The following is a 17,949-nucleotide window of genomic DNA, read 5'->3' on the forward strand; positions in this document are numbered from 1 at the left end:
CCAAGACCCTGCCCCTACAGAAGGGGGAAAGAGAAGTTTTTGCTTGCTTCACTACAAATGCAACTTTATGTCTTGTCCAGAAGCTGTCTCCTCTCAGTGTTAACTCCTATTGCCACTAAGAACTGGCCAAATAATGTTTCATTCTTGAATAAAAATTCTCTCTGGAGTCTCGAATAATATTATTTATGTAGATTATCTAGGCCTGCTGATTTCCTTCGTACAACTGACACCTATCTGTAAAAACTGACACAGAAGGTACTTTACAAATACTCCTTTACTCCTGCCTTCAAAATATTTCACAATGCCTTGCAAATGATTTATGCAAACAGCAACCAAACAACAATTAAGTACTTCTATTTTTAATTTCCTGGGAATGAACTGATATGGAATGAACACACTGGAAGGAGTTTTACAAAAAGGAAACCACTTACATAGCGAGAAGCATGTATTTAATTAAATGCTTTGCAAAGATACATGAATAAAGCTATGTGCATGACTTTCTTTAGGGAGAGCCCCAGCTGTTTATTTTTTTTTTAAGGAACAAACAAAAAAACGTGGAGAGCACAGATGCAGTAAAGAAACAAAAAACCTAAGTAAGTTTGTACCCACATACTTTACAAAATAAAGCATGCTGAGGTACAAAACATTCTATATACTGAATGACCAACAGTTAAATGCACTGTAACATTGTTCTCTCAAACACTGCAAGCCTAACAGCTAAGCTCTGAACATGACATTGACAGCAGGCATCTTTATTTCATCAGCCTTCTAGAGAGTCATTTAGCACCATCACTTTTTGATTTTTTTTTTTTTGCCCTGCCTATCTCCTATCTTGAAATAACAACAGAAGCATAGCACCTTTTAATACCTAAAAGAAAACCAGGAATATTAATTGCATCCCAACTTCCAGAGATGAGGTAGCTTATGCTAAGAAATGATGGAACTTTCCTGCCTTGACAACTCAAGGCCAGCAAGTCAAATTACTGGTGATGTATGTCTGGATGTCAGCTAAAACCAAGGAATTTCTAAACTTTCTTTATTAGCAATTGGTCTGGTATACATGTGAATGGTCTGCAACACACAGAAATTGGCACCATATATAAGACATCTGAATAATTTGATACGTAATGGCTTCTTAGATGGGCAAATATTGGAAAATCAACAAGTATTGGGTTTAAGACATATTTTGAAGATTAAGGATAATTTAATGGAATTACACAGATACATTGTGAGAAGTGAAATCTAGTCTTAAAAGTTAAGATATGGGACACCCCTACTATGGGACACCCATATTTACCCCAGTAATATTTTTACTTCATAAATTAACCATGGCTATGGATCACTCTTCTGAGCAGACTTACATAGAAAAGTGCAAGAAAAACAATGCCAAATTGAGATGGTCTTGTCTGAAGAGATTTTCTTTTACAGAAGACACAGCTTTCTGTGAATGGCAACCACAGGAACACAAACTGGGGTACAGGGAGCAGGTATGATTGAAATACAGCCAACGGTTCACAAAAGTGCTCTACTTTTCTGTTATTCAGTACACATCAAAGCAAAAGAAATAATCATTAGAGCTTTTACATAGTTCCACATTAAATCTATCTATTTTGAATACCTGGAAATGTCAAAATAATTTGAAACAAAACCAAGGAAAAGGATTCATATTACTTTTAGAAGGTTGTCATCAATCCTCTTAAAATTGTATTAAACAGTTGGTTTCAATCATTGAAAACAGAAGGTTTGTAAGTAAAATAAATATTCAAAAGGAGGCCGGGCATTTAGAAAGAGCTGTATATACAATGCTGATCCAATATCAGCCATTACTTCAAGAGTCTCAGGATTAACTTCAATCAGTCTAAGTTCATGTTTAATGCTGCTGTTGCTGGGTAATGTGTTATATTCCCCCCTTGCTCTTACACAAAGCAAACTGGCCCAATTTCAATTCCAAATTCCTGGTCGGTACTGCCAATGTCCACCGGTGCAATATCGATGATGGGTAAGCGCGCCACGTTCTGCGTTCTGTACTCAAAAACTGTCTTGCCCACGTTCCCATTACGTTTCTAGAGGGAAAAGAAGGGGGGAAAAAATAAAGATTAGGCCAAGGCTCATGTCAAAACCAGACTGAAGTGCAACTGGTGAGTCAGTTGTCTGATTGTTCAGGAGGGTATCACTGCACCTTTGCTGAGTAACACTGAGCAACGCTGTCTGCACTGCACCTGGGTTATTTTGAAATGTCTCTAATGAGCAGATCTATCAGACTGACACATCAGGGCTGATTTTTCTCTTATGCTATGAAATTCTTCTCTACGTGTTCCTAATGAGTGCCTTCACCCATAACTGTGGGTACACTTTAAAGCACAGAGCACACTTAACTTTTTTCAGGTGCAGGACTAGATTTAGGAATATTTGCCAGTATGTTGGTCTTGGCTGAAAATGCCAAGTTTCTGAAAAATCTACTACTTTCTGTTTTCCGTGCTCACCACAAAATTTTAGGGCGAGTTTTCCTTTCCAGCTCAGTGAGTTTCCTCCACAGTACTGCTGCAATAATCTTGCCCATCTGGCAGACAAAAGTTTGTGTTTATCTCACCAGTTTGTACGATTCCACTCAGCTCAGAGCTAAACAAGTACTGGGAAATGCAAAATGCCAAGATGGGTATCTCAGTGTCCTCACTAAGAAGGAATTTGCAAATAGCCACTAAATAGTGCAGACTTTTATTATGTGAAGCTAGAATTATAACAAAATCCCTGTTTCATCAGTTATGTCTACAATTCATTACAAAATCCTGCAGAATTTTAATTACTTCCTTGCCTGGGTGTTTTCTCCAATTCAAGAGAGAAGTGAAAATGTGCAAAAGTCCTTTTGGGCAAAGCCCCCAAACTTACAGAGCAGCTGTCGTGCAGAACAGTGTATCTGAAGCGGCTGTTTCCCTCTGCCTTGATCTCCAGGTCATTGGCCCCTTTCAGAATCACAGCTTTCTTCAGGTTCTTTGTCTGGTCATCCAGGTACCCAACACTGTTTTTGCAAAGGTAGGTGATGTTCTGGGAGGCTTCCTTGGACAGGAGGCGCAGGAATGTCATCTGAGTGACAGCTGTATCCCCATACACAAACTTTGGAGATAAAGAAATAGGTCAATTAACAGGACACTGAAATTAAGAGTTGATGAATTTAGAAACATCTGCCATTATTGTCATCTTTCAGATATGACCAGTAGGAGCCCTATTACATAAAATGTAAGAGTGGTTTCTTTTGTCATTTGCCACCAGATAGGACAAAGAAAATTAGACATTCTGTAACAGGGAGAATTTTGGATAATGTTGATCATCATTCTCTGCAACTGAACTCAGAGGAAGTTGGACCTCCACAGATATGCCAAGCTTTGGAATGAATTCTGCCTCATTTCTGAAAGGGATTCTTATATATGAAATAATGCATTAAAGCAACCTTGAAGCAGGTTAGAAACATCAAGCACAGAAACATCTTTTACAATGCACCTGATATATTGCCAATTCATTAACTTGTTTTCTGTAGGGTTTGTATTGTATCTAGAAGCAGAACAAAGTTTGACTATATGGGCCTTATAAACAAAGTTTGCATATGGGCCTTATAAACTAATCAATTGGCACACAAGTTTGACAAATGTTTCACAAAGTGTCAGTGCTTCTATACAAAACAATCAATTTTTCTACCAGTAAGCCAAATCCTAAAATTCCTCAGGTTTTTTTTACCTTGTTCATGAAGGCTCCATTTTATTCATGTTTTATGAATCAATTCAACATAAGAACAACAATCAAGAATTACTAAAAATTTATACATTTCACTGAAAACGGTGAAGAGAAAATCCTATTCACTGGTACTGTCATAATGTATAAAGTGTGGTAATCTTGGACACATTTATTACTTAGAATCCATAAGGACTGCACTTGACTATTATATAGCTCATACTAGTTACAAAATCTGACAGTGTTTCAAAAATACTGAAATATTCTTTTTTTAGTATTCTTGAAGATAATTTGTTCCTCCACAGAGCAACTGCCTTGCAAACCCCTCTGTGTAGCTCTGCAGGCAGTTAAACATCAACTGGGATATGTTAGGTCATGGCAAGACTTCCTGAATTTAGTAATAAGTGAAAGCTTCTCAAAAAAGCCATCAATATCATATCTGTTCTCAGCTGTTAATGTTCTGAACTGTTCTTAGTAATCCAGTTGATAACAGCGTTATTTTTCACGCACCAAATACTGAATTTAAAGATAATAATGCTCTATGAAATAACATTTGAAGATATTCTCTGTGCTTTTGATAAACTAGAAATAAAAATAGCAAAAACTAGTTAATAAATTATATACTTCACATAGGCTAAACTTCTGTTATTTGTCAGGATCATTAAACCTAATCTTAGAAGTTATCCTAGAGGAAAACCCCAGCAAAAACATGAGTGAAATTTTATCTGCCTAGAGACTGATGGATTCATCACGGATCAACCTGATCGTATGATAGCAATCATATTTTCATTCAAAACCAAATTTATAAAGTTTTGTAATTTTTAGCAGTATTAAGTTTTCTGAAAGGAAGATTAGAATTCAATTAAAACAGCAGGGATCTCATTATGTATCAGGGTAGAAGTACAGTTGTTTAAGACAAGACAGAGATTTAGTAAAAGACTGATAGAGAAGCTGATGTTTTTGTCCAGCAGTAGTCTGCTTTAGCCAATCCTGCATTAGATGCACTTGCATTGTTTTTTCCCAGTTATTTCCTATCTTTATTATATGATACTAACAATCGACTATAAGCCAGTCAATCATCAGGTATAATGTTGTAACTGTAACAGAACCATCTCAGAGCAACAGATAAAGTTCCAAACCACAATTCACAGAAGCCAATTTTAAGAGTGTCAGTATTTATTTACCTGTGATCCTCTGTTCATATCAAGGCCATACCAAACAGGCTTTAAGTCAGAGGACTTGCTGGCCCACCACGTTTTGCGGGGCACACTGGATGGGTTGGCAGAAATGCAGGTCTCCCCAGTTTCCATGTTGCAGTACACTTTTATAGCATCTTCAACACATCCTTGGTTAGGATCAATCCAATATTCACCTGCGAAGAACATAAAACGTGACTGTGTTACATCACAAAGATTTTTGAAACAACTGGGAAGACACAAGCAGAATGATGTTGCAGCAGTGCAAAGCAGTGCCCAAGGCCATGCTGGGCACGAGGCAGGCTCAGAGGGCCCAGAGCAGAGGTGTGGCCACGCACCGCTCCTCTTGGAGGGGTGGCACAGCTTCAGGTCATCACAGGTGCGCGCTGGGTGCTTCCTGGAGCCATCGGGGCTGCGCATGGTCTCGATCTGGCTGCTCAGAGACTTCAGCGTGGCGTGGACTCCTGGGTCTGTTTTGTTGTGATCATCAGGGGCTGCTTCATCTTCAGTGAACTCTGGGAGTGGATCCGCCATGGCATCGTCATAGTGTCCCATGATGTCACCGATGGCAGCGGTGAGGTGGCCTGGGGGCCCTGGAGGGCCAGGAGGACCAGGCTCACCTGGTGGGCCCTAAGGTTCAAAACAAGAAGGCAACAGATATCCAGTAGAGTAAATACTATGCCCAATGACAGCAAAGTCTGCCACCAAAGAACCCCAAAAACTTCTGGGCCAGTCACTCTAAATTCAGATATAAAGAATTCACCTTTCAAAGAACTGCATTTAAGGTATGTATTCACTCTGCTTCATGTCCTCTCTGATTGCCTTAATGCCTTGCTCAACTTCTTCTTACTCCTGATTTTAAGACTAATAGCTGGAAAAGGTCTCCAAGGAATGCCTTCATTTCCTTTGTTAAGCCTGTCCCTCCTTGTTCAGATCCCTGCCTAACAACTTTATTTCTTAAAATTCCTGCTTTCCATAAGTTGCCTCTGGATCATTTTCCTGGATGGAAAATTTGGCACTAGAAACATCTTTATATTTATCCAGCACAGTGCTGAGCTCTCTGGACACAGAACTCTGGTCTTTCTGTGTTACAGAATCTACATCATCCTTACTTGGAAGAGCAGGCGTTTTCCTGACTAAGTAAATTTTCCCAGATGGTGGGTTGTGAGGTCCTTCTGTCACCATGAACCAGGACACATGAGAAGATATCTGTTAATAAACATATCTCACCCTGCCAGCCCTTCTCTGGCAGCACGAAGTCTGTAATGTACCTCTAGGTGAATTTTGATGCTCTGCTGCACCAGGTGGTGGATCAGAACTGGCCTTTCCTTTGAGAGTCATTACTTCAGAACTCACAACTAGTGCTCCAAATGCACATACAGAGCACACACCCAAACTAACACACACTGTGTCTGAAAAGTGAAATCTCAACTTTTATTTCTTGCTTTTTAATTCCAACTTACAGCTGCATGCAAGCCCCCATGGAAAGCAAAACTAAAAATACTGGAATGTGATATTTCTTGTGTGGTTTCTTTACACAGTTGAAAGAGACAAATTATATTCTTATGCTCTGCCATAGACTTTTCATATAGGTCTTGGTGTCTGGGCAGAAGTGGAGATACTGATAATTAGCAGAAATTCAAATGAAATAGACAGAATATCAGCACATGATAAACACAAGGAACCCCCATGTCTTACCAGAAAAAGACAGCCAAAACTGCCTGCCTTTTCTTGCCCATTATTTTGTTCTACCACTTCCACAAAATAAGCAATATCAATTTTTTAATTCTCCCCATGACCACCCAGATCACTCTTTTCTCAAATTCTCTAATTTTTTAAAAATTTATCTTCTTTCAAATAGTTTAACTACCCTTTTTTGAGTATTTTGAATTGGTGTGTGTGGAATATGCCTGGGGCATTCAGCAAGGTTTAGGACTCTTTCCAAACAGATCAAACCAGTTTTCATCAGTAGTGAATCAGCTCATGGTTTGGTGTCTGTAAACCTCAGCCCAGCATGAAGGTCAGCTGGGCTCAGTGTTAGAGTTTGGGCTGTTGATTTGGAGTGAAGGATCTCCCTAACACATGGCACAGTGGAGGAGGATGCTGGCAGTCAGGCAGGTGGCTGTGCTCACTCCCTGGGACTGCCAGCTTTGAGCCACTGCTGGCCTGTGCTTGGGCCTGAGGTTTAGGACCCAAGTGGCCAAACAGCCATGTTGGACCACAGATCCAGCAGGATCCAGTAAGCCACCCACAGAACTACATCCAGCTCAGCCTAAAAAGAGCACAGGTGGATGAGGCTAGGATCATCCCAGCTTCAGAAGATGGAAATGAGTAAGAAATGAAACCTTCCAGTAAAGTTACCCTGGATGTTTCTTGGAGAAACTACCACATTTTATTGTTTGTCTCGAGCTCATAGATGTTCAAGAAAATAATGTGATGGACTATAAAAAAGAATCTGATTATTTGAAGATAACTTTTTCCCCCATATTCCCATCAATTTACCTCAGGTCCAGCCTCTCCCACAGTCCCTCTAACACCAGGAGGTCCAGTTGGCCCATGTGGACCGGGACTTCCATCTTTTCCAGAAGGACCAACTGGACCTGGAGGACCCTAGAAAATATAGGAGACAGACAGAATGTATTTTAGCATTTAGTAACAAATTTTTACAAAGCAGCCCATTATATGCAATATCTTGTCAGGAACCAATCTGATTACTTGTGCCTACTACCAAACTTTTAAAAATCACCTTTTTTCTTCTTCTGTAAAAGTAAGAAGGCAGTTTAAAATCTGCTCTTCTGAACTGAATCACCTCAGATAATATAACTTAAAAGATAATATACCTTTTTCCTTAACTGATCCCATTTAAGTGAGATCAGTTCCAGATGCTGTGCAGACTGGAGTAGCTTCTGTACACCCTCAGATACAGGCTCAGAGGTAGATGTAGATGCCTCTCTTGGATGTTCCCAAGGGACAGTATTTCTCCTTTATTTTTGAGTAAATGACATACATGGGGGATGAGTGCCAGAGCTGCCACGTGCATGGCTTTGTATCAGCTGCAGCAAAAGTGTCTTTAAAAAGAGACTGCAGCTCTGTAGACATTCTGAGCCAACATTTTTAGCTACAAAAAACTACACTCATGACAAAGCTTTACTATATTAAACAAGGTGATGTCTCAGCAAAAGCTATTAGGGTAATGATCACATGATATCAAAGTCAATAAAAGTCATTGAAATACAAGTGATGCAGAAATAGACATCTGAGCAAGAAAAAAAAAAAACAAACCCCAAGCAAGTAAAACCTTAAAAGTTATACTCACCCGAGGACCAAATGGGCCTGGAATGCCAGGACTGCCCTGTTCACCAATTGGACCCTAAAAAGAAGAAATTATTATATCATTGTGCCATTTAGAGCATATTGCTTTAGTTTTAAGGCACTAGCGTGTGATACACACAATTTGGTACGAATAGGATTAAAAGGTACATAAACAATGGGTGGTACCTTTATCTTAATCCCTTAGTAACTTAATTAAATTCACTGGTGCTTGGTTGTAAAGCTATTTCTCTAGAAAAGCCCTGGTTTGGAAGTATTTCTAATCAAAGTGGCTCACAAGAGAGTAAATGACAGCTCTATCACCAGGTGAAAAGGTAATTTGGGTGTAGGGCTCTCTTTGTTGCTGCTGTTCCTGTGTGTTGAAACTTCCAGCATTTGCCCAGCACCAGTGAATAAATGTTTAAAAAAAGAGCAAGTTTTCCATGATATTTCCATTCAGTTGACAACAAAATCACAAAGTTCTTGAAAATATTAGAAAGAGATGCTCTCACAGTCCTTTTGGGATTTTGCACTGGGTTCCTTGACTCTAATGAATTCTAACACTGCCAAAAACCATTTCACACTCCAAATTGCTTATCTCAAACTACCAACTTTTGTGACCATCTTGTGCTGACAGGTCATTAACTGTAAGGGATTGGCATTGCAAAAGGAACAAGAATACAACACACATCTTGCAACAAGAGGTTTACCTCATCATGTAACAATATTTTAAAATTGCATTAAAAATATTAGCAAGTACAGACACCAGGCCACTCAAACACCTTGTGGGGAAAAATAACTAGTTTGCTTTTTTTTCCACTTTAAATAACTATGTTCCTGATACACCATTTAAGTACCAAGCAAATAAAATTATAGTAAAAGCAGAACAACTTACAGGAGGACCAGGAAGGCCTTGAAGTCCAGTGAAACCCCTGTGTCCTTTCTGGCCCCTATCACCTCGATCTCCATTGTCACCTTTGTCACCACGAGGTCCTTGGGGACCCTGTAAATAGCAATGATGAAGAGTGAAATTCTGAAATGGGAAAAAAAACCTCAAAATTCTCTCATTAGATTTTAGACACTGGACTCAGACCTCCTTCCCTTTTAGAGATGGAAATGATGATGTTCTTGAAGCAGCTACAAGAATCTTAACTTTTTACCAAAGAATAGGTAAATAATTACAGAAAACTGTACTGTGCTTAAATACAGTTGTAGCAAATTTACTCTACTTAACTACATAATACAGTAAAAACCCCATGGAACTGTACTAATGATAATAAATAATTTAGAAAACCAATTTTTAAAATATCAATGTATTTCTTCACCTTACTGTCTATGGCAGATGATTTTTGTTAATGCGATTGAAATATTAAGGATCTCTCACAGATTCATTATGATAAAGCATATTTTTAGTATGAAATCATCCAGGCTGCATCTTTACTTCTCACAGCTTCTTTCACCTTCATTATGATTAAAATACAACTGAAGTTACATTCCCTAACTACAGACAACAACATCCAGGCAGCACAAATACTTTGTTCCTATTACTGTCACAATTTCCTTGTTAGCTTTGTTAATTGCAAACTTCTTACACTAATTCAAGAATCCTTGCAAAACGTGGCTGCTGTTTTCAATTCTATATTTCTCAGCCCAAATTACATGCTAAATTTCTCAATGCCAGACTCTAAATAGTTTATCTATGGCATCATTATCACTAACTACTCAATAAACTTTACTGTCTCTCAAATGACATCTGCTTAGGGACAGGACAACATTGTTTTGAATTTCCCAAGTTTGCAATTAATTTTCTGTTCCAGGCTTGGAATGTAAAAGACTTATGTAACATAAAAAAGAGGATTTTTGTTTATTTTCCTTTTCAGACTGAAGTTGGAAGTTCATGAGTTGAATTAAGGTCTTTTAATGGGAACAGGTGATTTTGTTGTATTTCTGCCATTTTTATCTAAAAACATCCCTTTTTGTTAAGTATTCCATTCCTTACCCCTTATTTAGACCAGACTCCAGCCATTTGCTAACTCAGGTCCCACCATTATCCAGACAGCAACATGCTCCAAATAAAGAGGCTTCCAAAGCACTACTGGAGTATCCAAATATCCAAATCTGTGCAGCTTTGCAGCTCAGAACTACCTGCACCCACTTGCAGCCAGAACACAAGGTGAAGCCCTGCTTGGCATTCTCATTTGGGCTGAATTCCTCACACAATTTCCTCAGTGGTATCTCAGACAAAACCACAGTGACCATGGGCAACTTACAGGCAAACCTCTCTTTCCTGCACGGCCTGGGGGACCCATGGGACCTCGAGAACCCTACAAAGATTGCATACAGAAAGAATGTGAGGCAATGCATGAAAACCATACACAATCGTTTTTGATAAACAAAGTATTTTTTAAAAAAGCATCACTTACAGTTTCACCTCTTTGACCTGCATCTCCTGGGGGGCCAACAGGACCTGGAGTTCCTGGACCTCCTGGAGAACCTGGTAAGCCTGCAGGGCCAGGTTCACCACGATCACCCTGCAAAGCAGAATTTCAACTGTTTATCTGAAGAGGACTGGTCTAGACCAATGCAACAAAAGTGTAGCACTGCCAGTCTATTTTTGAGCAATTGCAACCTACAAAGGTATTCCTGCTGCAAGAACTCAAGTCTGAGTTTGTGGAAGCAGATGTTCTTAGCCTCTTAGCCAGGCATCCTCAGCTTTGAGAGGTACTATATTCAAAGCTAGGATACACTTTCAGAACAAGCTCTCCATCAGGTTAACTGAATGAAAAGAAAATCTACAATAAGTCAAGAATAAAATGAGGGTTTGCAGAAGAAAATTAAGAAGAGAATATATTCTTACACGTTCTCCAACAGCTCCATCTCGTCCAGGAGTACCGTCATTACCAGCAGGTCCCTGGAGTTATGGAATAAAAATAAAGCTATTGATTAACTCTGTAATCCTGCATTTCTAGAAGAATTAGAAAGTTGTTCTCCACCTCTAACTTCAAGTCAAGGAGAATGACCGTGTCTTTTCTTGCATGCTACACTGCTGTAATACTTACTTCTGGACCAGCTTCACCTACAGGCCCAGTGGCACCTGACTGGCCAATAGGTCCTGGGGGACCTTTGTCACCAGGTGGCCCTGTGGGACCCTGCTTTCCTGGAGTACCCTAAACAAAGATGACAAATACATATTAAAATATTAATCACAAAACAAAGAAAGCACTAAAAACCTGCTGCCTGTAAAACTAGTACTGCCAGACTGAAATACCATCTACATTTGTGAATGAAAAAAAAACCCTGATATTTAAAGAAAAGGTTCTTACATAATTTGAATACATATTTAATATACTTTGTATTTTTAAGAAGTTACTGATAAATCAGTAATTCTGATGTCATTATCTGCAATAGGTAAGGTGTTTTAGATTTCAGAAAAATATAATGAAGTTTGAAATAATTAACATGATTTTTCTGTCTCAACAACAAACCTTGTTAGCCTGGAAAAATTTCTGGCGAACTTTAGCTATAAAGTGACTTCATGGATCCCGATCCTCCATATCAATCTTATTACTAATTGATTTATTACTATTTAATTGCTTGATCTACTGGATCATTATGCCATCTAACAAATATCTATAAATCCTACATGAATGCAAAGAGAGCTCAAGTGACAATTTGGAAGGCTGTAGTTCACAATTTATAAAACAGTGCTTGCAGAGTATTTACTCACATTCAAGTGACATTTGGGTACATTAATGACAGTGTAAGGCTGTTTTTTTCAGGGATCAAGTTTTAAGTCAAATAGGAACATTTTAGGCAAGAGCCTTAATGCCATTATTCACTTACTCTTAATTCAGGTTCAGACTTTCCATTATGACAGAAAAAATAAACAAAGTAAACCTTCCATCTCATGCTTCTGCATGAGATTAAGTTCTTTACTATTCTCTCTCTATTCACTCCTGCAACTGGAGTTTTCCAGCTTTCTCCTCATGCTAAAGAGCACTACACTGCAAATCCCACACAGAAGATCCCAGGCTGGTGGCACATGGCCTGGTGGTCACTTACTGCAGGCCCTGGCAGCCCAGGCATGCCTCTCTCCCCTCGCTGTCCTGGCATTCCAACAATTCCTCTTTGACCAGTAGTTCCTGCTGGGCCAGGGGGGCCATCTGGGCCCTGAAATCCACAGAGGAGGAAGTAATGTCACTGTCATGTCAGCAGCAATGAACAAAGAGAGCGAGCCTGGAGCTGGCGGAGGGCCAGTCAAGGGACGTACCGGCTGCCCGTCATCTCCCGGGTCACCCTTGTCCCCAGGGCCACCAGGAGGCCCAGTTGGCCCTCGATCTCCCACACGGCCATGAGAACCAGGATCACCACGAAGACCTGGGGGACCTTCTTTTCCTGGTTCACCAATAGGCCCAGCAGGCCCTGGGGCTCCCTAAAAAAATGAAAACACATCATTACATTGGGCCCTTTTCTGACCAGGACAATAAAACTCCAAGGACTGTGTTTCAATTAGCTATAAATGCATACTCTGAGGCTAACAAATGGGAATGAGCTAAAAGCTACAGTCTCTTTTATGAACAAATAAATGAAATGAAATAAATATCAAATTATGTCCAAGTTCCACCCATGTCCCCCCTCAATTTTCAATTCCAAACTCACTCTTTAAAAGACCCTTTTTTTTCCTCTCTTTTTTGTTTTTTTCTTTCACCTCAAGTATATAACCACTGCTAGAAAACACACCCTAGCCCATTCTTTCTATCATCAAGCTAAAGTTTATATCCAAACTTTTCATTTCCATGGTACAAATTATTGTTTCAACAGACCTTTGTTCATTTCTCAAATACTTCTAAAAGATTTCACGAGCATTTTAAGTTTTCCATAAGCTTCACATTTGATAACCTTACAATGAATGCAAGTTGTTTTTTTCATCATAACATTAAAAGGGATATGAAACATGACACAGTTCTCTGTGTGGTCAGCCCTCAATTTGATCCACAGCTAGTATTTATTTATAGTGTTTCTGAAAATGTTTGAACAGAAGAGATTTTGTGTTTGTGGGTTTGAGTTTATTTTAATGGAACTTATGAGTAACTCCACCAATGAAAGAGCCCAGTAGAAGCTCTTTCTTTTCCAAAAACTGTCGTGATTTCAGTCACCACTAAAAGGACAAAAAGTAAAATATGGAGGAAAATATAAGTTGGGGTTTTTTATTCCTCTAAGCAATTAAGTCATTGGAGCAATTTGAGCAGCAATTTGAAAGTCTACTTACCCCAATGGAAAGCCTTGGACCAATATCAGGCATTGGACCAAGCTGAAGACTAATGAGATTTATTTAATGATGCAAGCAATCAGTCACAGAAGTCAGTGCTGACAAAATGTTCTCTTCAATAGTATCAGGCCATAAACACTGCTTCACTTTTCTTGCTTTATTTAACCTTCAGATTGCTGGTGACCATTTCATAAAACATACCTACTAGGAAAATTATAATTAACTTACAGTCGGTCCTGGAGGCCCAACTCTTCCAGCAGATCCTGGGAATCCAGTAGCACCCTAAAAAAAAGCCCATTTTTAATGCCATCTTTATCAAAAGAAACACAGCACTAGTTACCTCAAATGTTCTTGGCTGAATTATTGAGCAAATTATAGTTACATACTGACAAAACAAGCTGAGATAAGGAGTAATACACACATTACATAAAATTTCACTATTAGATTATCTGCAGCCAGGTCTCAACACATAATATCTACTTACAGGTGGACCTTGAGTTCCTCTACCACCTTTCAGACCAGGAACACCTGGAGGGCCCTAAAAGGAAAGGAGAAAGAGAGGGATGATAGTGAACACCCAGAAATTTTTTAATGAAAAATATCAGCCTATGTCACTGATTCTGAGAAGATTTTATTTGTACTTACTGGGGGACCATGAGACCCAGCAAGACCCTGTGGTCCTGGAGATCCAGCATCTCCTTTCTGTCCAGGTTCCCCAGGTTCACCTTTCACACCAGGCTGACCATCAGGGCCCTATAAGAAAAATTATTTAGAAGAAACATCAGGGCAGGCAACACCAAATCTTTTCTAACAAATTGATTTTTTAGAAAATTTTTAAAAGGGTAAAAATAGAATACCAGGGGTAAAAATCAGTCCAGAAAACACTGCATTTTTTTTAACAATTCAGCATGGTCATTGGAAGACCACACATGACATTTTCTAATATCTTTCTAATCTTTCTAATACTCTGAAGCCAGTATTTCCATTTTAAATATTTTACTTATCTAGATCACATTTTTCTTCTCTTTAGATTTTCTATTTTCCTCAGCAGCTACAAAACAAACATTGTCTTTTCAAGGCTTTTTTTCCCATCAAGGGAAGCAGGTGCAAGACTGTGAAAGGGATCCTGAAACAGGATACTTAGGCTGTGGGAAAGCTTAGGGTATTCCAGTCCATCTGGTCCATAACCTCATTCCAGCCTTCACTACTCATGGCATAAATCTTTGCTACCTTCAGTAGACACATTTTAACTTCCCTCATTTTAATCTCAAAGGAGTAACATAACATACTAATGAAAATATGAAATCTGGTGAGCAATTACATAATCTTAACAAGAAAACCACTTTTCAGCTGTCTAGGGTGCTCATTGGCCCTTTCCTTCACTTGATATACTAATGGGAGAAAGAACAGCTCTTTTTGCAGCAAAAATGTGACTCCTGATCCAGAACACCACAATATTATTCATAATAAAGGAAATGAAGTGTGTCATAGCATGAGGAGAGGAAACTCATTAGTGTTCAAAACACATACCGGGGGGCCAGCAAAACCAACAGCGCCAGTTGGGCCGTTCTCTCCTCGGGAACCCTGGGCAGAAAAATTGAAATAGCTGTATTTAAAAATCATCTTTCTACAGATAGTATCAGTTACAGTTCAATATATCAAAACTATTTACCATCATATGTGTCATCATACATTTGCTCTATTAATCAGAATCAAATGATCTTTTAATCACGAAATAAAGGATGTTAGCTATGATGTTAAAACTGCCATGCATTCAAGAGTATATTGAGCTTTAAGAATTCAGAAATGGAAGGCACAGGTGAGTATTAAAACAGCATTGGGAGAAATTCTGGTCACAACCAACCCCCCCTTCCAGGGATGGCCAAAGAGCACACACTGCATTCAACCTACCACTCCAGTCACACTGGGGAAAAAACACAGTAGTTCAAAGATGTACTCTTCTATAAGGTCACAACAGGCTTTGACTGAGCTTTCCACTCAACATTTGCTTGGAAAAGAAGTAGCTGAAGGCTGCCAACTCCAGCACTCCCTAAAAGGGTGGAAGCTGCTCCAAGTTATACTGGAAATAAGAGTGTTCTGATTTATGACAGGGACATAATCAATTTCAAGTAGTGTGAATGATCTAGAAGGACTGAGCCTCTAATTCCCTAATTGAAGTCAACCCTTAAAATACTTCAAATCACTAATAGATGGAAGATGACAAGAGTTACATAACTGGATGAACTAAGGATTACCTCTGTGCTTTGCCCATTAAATATTTGTTTATGTGCAGTGGTATCTGCTAGGGGCATGCTTTTAAAAACATTGACACAATTACAAGTGGTGGCATCATTTCAGGAGTGAGGTAAGTGAAGGGTGACTCCATAAAGTTTGCCCTAAAACAAGCATAGGTCACAGAAAGAAAATCTGGTAATACTTTTGCAAGTGCACAGCAACAAGTCAGAATTTACACTTGGCTACAGAGAAAGGGAAAGAAAAAGGGGAAAATATATCAGCAAATAAGAAAAATGCCTGGAGTTTGGATCAGCATTAGATATTGTAAACTTATACCAGACAAAAAAAAAAGCATGTTTACTCACAGGGTTTCCACGGGAACCAGGAGGACCAACTAGACCTCGAGGACCTGGTTCACCCTTAAAATAAAATGAAAGAATTTTATTTCCCAAGTTACTAACTTGTTTTGTCATTAAAATGCTAATGAAGTCTGATAATATTAAGAAACTTCAGCAAGGAAAGGAATCTGTTTACCTTTTCACCAGTGGGACCTGCTGGACCCATTGGGCCTATTGGACCAGGGAGACCCTTTCGAACAAATTAAGATGATAGGAAGTTAGAAAAGTGATGCTGCAAAAAAGTTTAAAATTTCTCCTATATTACCATTCCCTTTTTCATTCCTTTGAATTTTACTTTATCTCTGGAAACTTCTTTTGTCTCTTTGTCTAAAAGTGACTTGCATTTCCTCTCCCAATGACCAAGCTCCCCACAAAATATCTGCTTTCCTTCATTCTCTCTTTCTTCTCTAAGTTCATCATCTGCTTTATGCAGTATTCATGAATAAGGGCAATGATATTAAAAAAAAAAGCTCCAGATTTATTTTACTCTCTCAAAAAGGAATCAAGTATTTTTTTCCCACTTGCATAGTGCTCTGTTTCTTTCATGTTAGTATTTAACTTTTTAAATTAGTTTTAAAGTATCCATCATTTTTTCTGAATATTCATTTAGATCTTACAAACTACTCAAAAATATCTTTTATCCCTTCATAAGGCAGGCATATAGGTTGCAAACTCTCTATCCAAACCCACCAACTCCACATAATGATCCTTCAGCTCACCATTACTTCACCTGTTCATTAACTACTGTAAGCTCTAAACATCCCTTACAATGACTAACAACTGCTCTGTATCTTTAGATAATGTTTGATTTGAATAACCAATTCCAGCTCACAGATGATAACTTTATTAGAGTTTCTGTAAAATAGGGTTTCTCAGAAAAAAAATTTCCTCTTTAACAATAAATGTAGTCTAGACAGGATCCTTGTATTTTGACTGTACCTCAGGTTTCCAAATGCTTAGCAGCTAGTACTCCAACTGGTTTGCACAACCCACAAATCTCAGATATATTCTTAATTCATGTAAAAAGTAACTCGAATAACTTCTAGGAAGGAAAAATGGTCAATGCACACAAAGAAAACCCAGTGCAAGAGAGATTACTATAAATACACACCAACTGTCTGTGCAGCAGAGTGTGTGCAATGTGTCTTGAACACAGCTTGAGCAGATTAGAGACCTTATTAATGCAATGGAGATTGAAAACTTTCTAGAAGTGCCAGCAAATTACTGCTTATGTGAAGCTTAGTACACTGACAGGAATTTTCACCTGTGAAATTTAGGAGAGATTGTGGGCAACTCAATGGAGACAAGGAGAAGGAGTCTTAGTCCAAGACTGAGATCTGGAAGATCTGCCTGCTCATTTGTTCATATTTTTTACTAGAGTGAACTTAGACGAATCCCAAATCAACTGTGAATTCTTTCCATTGAGCTCTTAACTTGCATTACTGATGATACCAAATAGGGGCTTGGAACACAGAGACCCCAAAACGTTGTGCACAGCAGTTTTGAAAAACTTGAAGATTTGGAGGGTGAGGTAATGACTGTAAATGTATGACATACCATGATAACACTGCATTGTGTTTAACTCCACAAGCCAAGTCCCCTAGCACAGTACACAAACAGTGTGTGAAGAGCAGGTCTAAAGGGAAGGATAGATGTACTTACTCTTGCCCCATCATTGCCAGCTGTACCTTCAGCACCTTTCTCACCTACGCCGCCCTATGGAAAACACCCAGAAAGTCCCAGTTATGGCACTGAATGCTGAGTAGGTCATACCCTGGAATAACTTCAGTGTTAAGGGACAGGTCATGCTACTCAAGAG

The 17,949-nt window shown here is 38.9% G+C and overlaps 1 protein-coding gene across 2 annotated transcripts in view; it reads right to left on the reverse strand.

The window, feature by feature from the left end:
* Positions 1-432: 432 nt before the first annotated feature.
* COL5A2 (collagen type V alpha 2 chain) overlaps positions 433-17,949 on the reverse strand; it is a 98,344-nt gene continuing 80,827 nt past the window's right edge. For both annotated transcript variants that reach the window (XM_054636014.2, XM_077181149.1), the window contains exons 35-54: positions 17,793-17,846; positions 16,267-16,320; positions 16,098-16,151; positions 15,028-15,081; positions 14,143-14,250; positions 13,982-14,035; positions 13,726-13,779; positions 12,499-12,660; positions 12,291-12,398; positions 11,288-11,395; positions 11,086-11,139; positions 10,652-10,759; positions 10,499-10,552; positions 9,124-9,231; positions 8,236-8,289; positions 7,422-7,529; positions 5,258-5,549; positions 4,908-5,095; positions 2,887-3,111; positions 433-2,063 (exon numbers count right to left, since the gene is read on the reverse strand). In XM_054636014.2, the coding sequence (XP_054491989.2) occupies positions 1,917-2,063; positions 2,887-3,111; positions 4,908-5,095; positions 5,258-5,549; positions 7,422-7,529; positions 8,236-8,289; positions 9,124-9,231; positions 10,499-10,552; positions 10,652-10,759; positions 11,086-11,139; positions 11,288-11,395; positions 12,291-12,398; positions 12,499-12,660; positions 13,726-13,779; positions 13,982-14,035; positions 14,143-14,250; positions 15,028-15,081; positions 16,098-16,151; positions 16,267-16,320; positions 17,793-17,846 (2,148 nt within the window). In that variant the 3' untranslated portion in view covers positions 433-1,916. The remainder of the gene's footprint in view (positions 2,064-2,886; positions 3,112-4,907; positions 5,096-5,257; positions 5,550-7,421; positions 7,530-8,235; positions 8,290-9,123; positions 9,232-10,498; positions 10,553-10,651; positions 10,760-11,085; positions 11,140-11,287; positions 11,396-12,290; positions 12,399-12,498; positions 12,661-13,725; positions 13,780-13,981; positions 14,036-14,142; positions 14,251-15,027; positions 15,082-16,097; positions 16,152-16,266; positions 16,321-17,792; positions 17,847-17,949) is intronic.

This window comes from Agelaius phoeniceus, chromosome 7 (genome assembly GCF_051311805.1).
Source record: "Agelaius phoeniceus isolate bAgePho1 chromosome 7, bAgePho1.hap1, whole genome shotgun sequence".
Taxonomy (NCBI): Eukaryota; Metazoa; Chordata; class Aves; order Passeriformes; family Icteridae; genus Agelaius; species Agelaius phoeniceus.